Raw genomic sequence first — 8,225 nt, 5'->3', positions numbered from 1 at the left:
GCTCAGTGTGTGTCTGTTTCCACCTGTGGACGGACTGGAGCAAACACACAAAACCAGAGCAGGACAGACATAGGTGGTAATGGGGAAACAGGAATGAGGCCTCAAAACAGCAGGACAGCCTCTGACACTGAGCTGAAATGAAAAAAGTGCACAAAAATTATGTAACAGATAAGACAGTAAAATACTTTATCAGTTCGCAAGATTTTTGGATGAATGCTGGACTACACATTTGCTTTTCCAGTGCAATGTGGGCGGTCGATCTGAGTCTGTTAACAAGCACGGTTAGAGCAGTTTCAAAGGGAGGGACTCAAATGCACTAACATGCATGACCTCATTCTCTACTCAGGACACCATTATTCTACACGATATCTTTTTTTCTTGACATAGACAGTTATTTTCTGTTATATTAATACTGTGTTTATGTTTAACATCTTGCATATTACACCTTCAGAGTAAACATTTAGTCTCTTCTCCTCCAGAACATTGAATTAAAAGCTGCTGCAGATGCCAGTTTACTCAGTATAACTCTGGTATGTTCATATGTCGAATCAGAAGACGTTCAGGTGCCTGGAAACCATCCACAAATCTTTGTACGGATGTAGGATAGAGGAAAATCACTTTCTGGCTATGTCGTTTTCAGGTAATAGTTTATCTGCAGGTGATGAATGAATCCGCATTTTTTGGCCGGCTTCCCTCCTCACATGGACACCATCCAAGCCAAATTTGGATCTCTGTTTGAACTGCCATGCGAACGAGATAAATGAAATGTCGTTTTGTCTGCTGGCATGGAGAACGTTTGGCAAAAAACAGTTGCAAAAGTTGGAATATTTAGGCGTCGACGGGCTAGTTGCTCCGCTGTCTGACCTCTCTGGCTTTTAATCCGTGCAAGGAAATCATGTCAACTGTGTTGTCTCACCTGAGTACAAGTGCTGTTTGTGCATCAGTGGACAGATGTAGTTAGACAATGGCTGAATCGATGAACGTACACACTGTGAATGAGGCTGAAGGGCAGAGGGTTGGGGGGAGTGGGGGGGACTCTGGGGACTCCTCACTGCCAATAGGTTTTATTCAGGGAGCATCATCAAAGAGGCCACCTACCACTGGAAATCACACTAAACGCAGGCTGAGGGTTTACGCTCAGTAATTATCACTAATTAAGCTTATGCAAGAAGCAGGAACCTATCATTACATGCTGAGCAGAGGGGGAGATGAAGAGAGGGAACACAGGAGGGGAGACACGAGGAAAGGAGCTGTGGGAAGAGAAAAACAACTAGAAGGAGGATTTCTGGCGACTTTTTTTTATGTTCCTGAATAAATGAACTTTGTTTGTTGCAGGCTCGCTGTTATCACACTGACATGTATATATGCAGCTTTTATTGCAGCTTTACAAACAGCAGACTGCGTTTCAAGTTTCTTTGCGATGAAACAGCCGACAGCAATATCACATAACTCTCACAGGACAGGATTCATTTTATTTGGCTGCAGACGACAGTATAGGGTACGATATATTCGCAAACACTATGCAGACTCAGAAACACAAATAAGCAAAAAAAAGTCTTCCTCACAACGATCCAAGAATGTTATTGCAGTAAGAGTTTGTTGTGAGTTTCTCGTAAGCCGGCGTCTTTCCACAAAAAACACCAAAAAGTAAGAAAAGTCCCCGGTTTGATTTTGAACAATACACAACACAAAGACATTACGGGATCGTGGACTTTGGCGTACAACAAATATGATCAGAGAGAAGCTGTGACCGCAGTCTGACAGCAGCTGTTGACTTTTCCTCTGAAAACCCTCCAATAGCCAAACAGACCTCTGACAGAAAGGAGCCTGTGTGGGTGTTTAGCTGTTTTTCATCAGGCCTGCACACCGTTCCTCCCCCGGCCCGCGGGGCGGAGAGACGCTCGGCATCGGCCAGCTGTTTCAATTGCTTCCAGACCTGCGCGGCGTCTGATATGAATAAGGGCACAAACACGACAGGAATGCAGAGAAAAAGGAATTCAGGTTGAGAAATGCTTTGGTGGATTAAATATGGTTTCCCCCACCCTGTCTCTTGGGTTCATATGTTTGTAGAGGGGTTATGATGTCTCCTGGATAGTACTGTGAAAAGAAATGAGTGAAATACTGAATTATACTGGAAACCTGAGTTTTCTTTTTCTTTTTCTCCCCTCCAACCAGGGATGATTTCAACATCAAGGTGCTTCAGGCTTTTGTGGAGCTGCACGAGTTTGCAGACCTAAACCTCGTCCAAGCGCTACGGTCAGAAGAGTGACTCACACAAATATTGCGAAAGAAGTTATAATGATTCCATTGACTTACAATGTGTGCACCCTGACACCTCTCTATTGTATCTGTAGGCAGTTTCTGTGGAGTTTCCGTTTGCCCGGTGAAGCCCAGAAGATCGACCGTATGATGGAGGCCTTTGCCTCGCGGTACTGCCAGTGCAACCCCGGAGTCTTCCAATCGACAGGTCAGATTCACTGCAGGTTTTTGTGGCGCAAAACACTGATTCAGCTCCGTCTGATGAGCTCCAGTCCATGATTATCACCACCAGTCATGCTCCAAACGTGGTCATTTGATTTGATTTGAATCTGGATGTTACTGGATGCTATTAACTGTATAAAAATGTTATTACATTATTTTTTCATACAGTTGAACAGTCAGTGTTTGTCAGTTTGGGAGAATTTTCATTCGTATTTGAGATGATAAAATGGTGAACAGTAGCTGTTTTAACTGTACATCTGATACATTTGGTTACCTCAGTGGTGGAAGAAGTATTCAGATCCTTTACTCAAGTAAAAGTACCAATACAACAGTGTAAAAATATCTGATTAAAAGCAAAAGACCTGCACGAAAAATCCTACTTGACTGAAAGTACATAAGCAGCAAAAGGCAGTGAATGAATCAATTATATATGACATCATTAGATTATTAATATTTGTGGATAAGTGTGTCAGCAGCATATTACTGCTGTAGCTGCATGTGGAGCTACTTTGAGCTACTTTATATACAGGGGGCAGCAGAAAAAGCTAAGATCCGATCCACAAATCTGTTTTTAGATTTTAGATTTGTTCCTTTAATCACTGATTTTTGGTAAAATATTAGATCATTTATTCAAGTGAAACCATGTGAGAAATAATCCACTGCTTTCAGCTTTTTTTTTTTGCCACTTGTGTTTTTTCAATCGGTTTTCAAGGCAGACTTTGTAAATCAAATCATAATCTGTTTGTTCAAATGTATCTAATCTTCCTAATTGGAAACTGTAAAAGTATGGACTGCCTGGGGTACAAATAGCCCTGATGGAGAATCAAAGGGGGGGAAACAATAGCTGCATTGTCTATATTCAGTGCATTGACAAGCAGTCTCGTCTGATGTGCAAAATATGAAATATTGCCTGAGGGTCTATAATAGGATGCATGAGTGATGGCCTGTTTTTTTTTAATGCATTTCAGTCATTAAGAGTTACTGTAACTAAGGCTCAGTGAGGATTAACCAGATTAAAAGTGACTACAGATTCCAGGTTAGGCTACTGTAGCAGATGAGTAAACAACCAGCAACAAACAAGGGTCATCCATTATTCAGGAAGACTCAACCTGGCTGAGTGATACACGGTCTTGTGATAAACAAAGCCTACAACTACAACAGTCAGTGAATAATTGAAGAGGTTCAGAGTGACCCATTGTTTACAATATTGCAGCAGGAGCATGTGGCTCCATGGAGAAAGTTATGTGGACAAACCAATGGATCACCTGCTTAGGTATAGCTGGGCAAATTCGAATGCTAAAATGTAAAAATGATGGAGAGAGGGACAACATGTAGGATAAAAGCCTCCAAAATGGTTCAGCTTGACCTTGTCAGTGCGAGTCTGCAGTTTGATGGATTAAGTGTGCTTCCTTCTTCAGTGCTGCCATAAAGTCTGAAGTGCAATCTGCACATAGGTATGCATGCATATTTATGTGTTTCGGTCGGTGTGGGTGCAGGGCAGATTTCAGCACTCGGTCTTATGTGTGGCAGCAAGCGAGCACATCAAAGAGCTTTAATTACCACAAGCATGAGAAACGTGTTTGTCTCTTCATCCCGCTCATCAGTTTTTTTTTTGACTACGCTGACATTCCTCTTGCTTCAGCACCTCTTTCCCTCCACAGTACTCACTGTGTGCAAAGCTCCTCTTTTTTTTTATAGAGAAGCAGGCAGACAATAGGCAGCACAGGACAACCAGGACCAAAGTGTGTCAGTGTGAGCAGACAGACAGAGGGGAATGAATGATTCATTTACAGGCAGCCACTGGCCCGTGTGAGTCTGAACATTAACGCTCAGTAGAGAGACTGTAAACCCGTCTTCCCCCCGCAGACACTCGCACATTTCTCTCGCAGACGCGCACATATTTCAAATGAAGCCTGAAAGATATTAAAAGACAATTTGGAAAAACTGAAGTAGAACTGAAGTATGCTTGTCATTTCTCCAGCTGACAGAGAAAATGCCTTTAAATTCCTTACAAGAAAAATCCATATTTAGACACCTTAGAGCACAAATAGAAATATGACAAATGGCAATATGTTTACGAAGAAATTAAAATATGAAAAATATGACTGTATGCTGATGACACCCTGTTATATGTTCTAAAACCTCCAAATGCTCACACCTGCTGGGTGGGACTGGGTGGTAACACCAGGTGTAAATGTGTTATAAACCACTTGTTTCCCTCTCCGTTGCTCTCAGATACCTGCTACGTGTTGTCGTTTGCCATCATCATGCTGAACACCAGCCTTCATAACCCCAACGTCAGAGACAAGCCCCCAGTCGAGCGTTTTATCTCCATGAACAGAGGCATCAATGAAGGGGGGGATCTGCCAGAGGAGCTTCTCAGGGTGAGGATTTGTCTGTAATGAGTTTGCATGTGTGGTGATTGATATCCGTGATCATTCTGTCACTTGCACCCCATACGAATGCCGCATTTCCTTCACTGTTTCCCCGTTTGATTAATAGTTTCCCCCTCCTCCGTCTGCAGAACCTTTACGACAGCATCAAAAACGAGCCCTTCAAAATCCCAGAGGACGACGGGAACGATCTGACACACACATTCTTCAACCCTGACAGAGAAGGCTGGCTCTTAAAGCTCGGTATGTGCACTCAGAGATGCAAAAGTAACCTTGATAATGTTGATTTCTGTTGGCAGCATCACTGACAAGTCGTGACTTTAATTTTCCTGCTGAACTATGTGTGTTGTGAGATGACTCGTAGCTTTCAGGTGGCCATGCTGGAGATCGACAGCTCTTGGGCAACAATAACTTAACTGTTACCTAAAATATGTAAAATAATTTCATTTCAGAAGAGAGGAATGAGAACAGGACTGTGAAGGCAAATTTGTGGTTTCAACATCCTTGTGTTCAGAATAATGTAAAAAGTGGACAGTGGATGCAGTTCTATTCATACTACAATAGGAACAGATCGGTCTGCTGCAGTCAGTCGCATTGCTGCTCATGTTGAACACAGGGACACTCACGGGGCGGATGTGACTTTGCACTTTTTACAGGATACAGCAGTTAGTTACAGATTGGACCGTAGGATTGTGTCAGCGGTTATTCTTGAGGTGTGTCGAGCACAGTGGGTGGACGTAGCACGGGACTTCTGGAGAATTTAGAACTTCCCACTGTGTGGTTGGAAAGCATGTAGCTGTAAATCAAACCATCTTCAAAGTCCAGCAGCAACTACTTCAATTACATCTCTTAAAATGCAATGTTATAAAACTGTGGATGATCGAGAGTCTACTTGTGCGGTCTTGCCTTATAACGAGCTTTTGTTTTGAGCGTGTTTTGTTTTCTTGGCAAAGGCTCAGTTGACGCCCTTGCACAGCATACAGTCCATACAATGAAGTTAGCATCATAGGGACCCTTGCAGACATACAGAAAGCATGAGTTTGCCTCATGTAGCCACCAAACCTTCAGTTGTGATAATGTGCAATGTTATTCTCTGTGACCAGGTGCTATTCTTCTGCTGCTCAAAGATAGAATTAGCGATTCTAATCCATTATCCTATAAGGATGTTAATGGCAACCTTCCAAACAACTGTTAGTTAGCTCATCGGTTCCCACTTTTGGCTAGAAAACTGTCCACCTTCATGATGATGCCAGATAAGGTTGTAAGGAGAGTTACGATGAAGCTGTTCTTTTTTTCTCTTTGTGCACCATCTTGTGACCTCTCGTCTTTGTTGTATCCGTCCCGCTGTCCTCTCACTCAAAGCCAGTCATTACACTTCTCTCTCCAGCTCTCTGTCCTGGTAGTTTTTCTGCTCGCTGTCTTTCCTGAATCCTTCTGTGTTTTGTTTTTTTTGTTTTTTGTGTTCCTCACTCCCTCTCTCTGACCTTTGTTTCACCCTTTGTTCTTTCATTCTGTTCTGTGATGGCTGTTCCCTCTTAAATCTCTGTATTAGGAGGTAGGTAATGCTTCTTCCTCCTCCGTCCTCCCAGTTCATCACAGAGTGCCCTCGTTCCGAACATGCTGGCCGCCTCATGTAATTGGCTTGTTTCAGAGCTATAGGTGGGAAAATAAGTTTGTAATAACTGTGAGGTGATGGGTTAAATCATTCGTAGGCGAGTCGGAGGTCTTGCTCATCGTGCATGGGGATTCCTCTTGTGGCTCTGGAGGAGGCTGGATGACGCAGAGGGCTTGTCTCAGCTGGTACGAAGCCTGAGCATAAAAGATGACTCCAACCCCAGTGCCGCTCACTACATCTCCCTTTTTTTCTTACATTTTTTTCACAAAATAACCCCTGCAACATCAAAAAGGTGACGTGATGTACGCAGAGACGAAGGGCTTTTTTTTTTTTAAATACAGAAAGCCTGTGATCACTTCGTTTCATTGGTAAAGATTACTAATCATCATGTGCTGCTTTCCCACGTTTCCAGTCTTTGTGCTTCAAATTTAGCTCATAAGCAACACTTGTTTCCTCGTAGATTCCAGGAAGCAATCATCAGCTGAACGGGCCGCCTCATGCTCTGTACCATTAGAGACTTCCCTGCACGTCATGCAGCTCCTTTGCAGCTTTCAGCCAGAGCACGCAGTCATGCTCGAGCTTTACTGAATGGGCTGTTTGAGTCTGAGCTGTGGGAATGCATACCTACCGCTGCGTGGCTGGTCATGCGGTGAAATAAAGGAGACCCTTGCCCCTTTTCATTTTTTTCTTCTTCTGTTCCTGCCCCGCGGGCCTCGGTGCCGCTCACCAACCCCTTCGTGGATCCCTTATTTCCCTTCCGTTTTTTTTCTGTTCTGCTCTCCATCCAACTAGCCGCACCTCCCAGATCATCTGAGCTGTTTCACATAAGTGGATTCCACATCTGATTACAGCCCCCATCGGAGCAACCCTAAATCTTTGATGAGAGAAGTTGTTGTTTGAATGAAGGGCTCTGCTGGCGTGTCGGGGTTTTTTAGATATGACGTGCTGCTGCGCTGCTCTGATGCTGTGAAGCTCCATACGCTCTCATAACTCTCTGCTGTTAACAAGCACTGAGCCTGCTGCTGCGCCTGAATCCATCATCATCAAACCTGAGCAGCATGTCAACAAAACTTTCTTATTCAGACGTTTATTTTTTTGGAGTATATTCCAGAAGGCAGTGAGGTCACGAAGACGTGGAGTACCTCTGTTGGTTACAGGTTTATGTAATGCACTGTAAAGGGACTTGAACAGGTGCAGATAGAATTCTTTAAATGAATAAAACACAGAGCTGTAATGTCAGATTATAACTCGCCCAAACCAGACGGACATTTTAAATTCTATTAAATGTGTGCAATCTGTCAAGCGTAGATACACAGCCAGTCGTTTTTGCAATATTATGTCTGTTCTGTATGAGAGGACTTTAACTTCTTGAGCCCGAGGCATTTTTATGAAAAACATCCTTAAATTCAGTCGGTAACAGCTGCTGAAATGCAAGGCCCAAATGAACAACCTCAGGCTCTACGGATAAGAGACACTTGGGAGAATCATGAGATGCACCAAGTGGCCTTGTCGTCATTAGCGGGCCAGAGTGAGATTTGGAAAACTCCAAAAGTGACAGTTCTACTTCTGCCTGTAAATTAGGGAGTAAATAACAAAGAGTCAGGGAGGCTGGTGTTATTGAACCTGTTGTAAAAATTCACAACTTCCGCTCTACCAAATTTAATGTGCAACAAATGGTAATTGGCTATTTTAGTCGTAGCAGCGGCAGGCAGCATCTTTGTAGATTGTGGTACCCA

The 8,225-nt window shown here is 43.3% G+C and overlaps 1 protein-coding gene across 2 annotated transcripts in view; it reads left to right on the top strand.

The window, feature by feature from the left end:
- Positions 1-8,225, top strand: part of cyth3a (cytohesin 3a) — a 42,806-nt gene that overhangs the window by 24,934 nt on the left and 9,647 nt on the right. For both annotated transcript variants that reach the window (XM_008303747.1, XM_008303748.1), the window contains exons 6-9: positions 2,176-2,256; positions 2,355-2,467; positions 4,717-4,865; positions 5,006-5,117. In XM_008303747.1, coding sequence (XP_008301969.1) covers positions 2,176-2,256; positions 2,355-2,467; positions 4,717-4,865; positions 5,006-5,117 — 455 coding nt within the window. The remainder of the gene's footprint in view (positions 1-2,175; positions 2,257-2,354; positions 2,468-4,716; positions 4,866-5,005; positions 5,118-8,225) is intronic.

Source organism: Stegastes partitus, unplaced genomic scaffold (assembly GCF_000690725.1).
Source record: "Stegastes partitus isolate 25-593 unplaced genomic scaffold, Stegastes_partitus-1.0.2 Scaffold2062, whole genome shotgun sequence".
In the NCBI taxonomy this organism is placed as follows: domain Eukaryota; kingdom Metazoa; phylum Chordata; class Actinopteri; family Pomacentridae; genus Stegastes; species Stegastes partitus.
The sequence above is the reverse complement of the archived record's forward strand: the minus strand, read 5'-3'. Positions and strand labels throughout refer to the sequence as shown.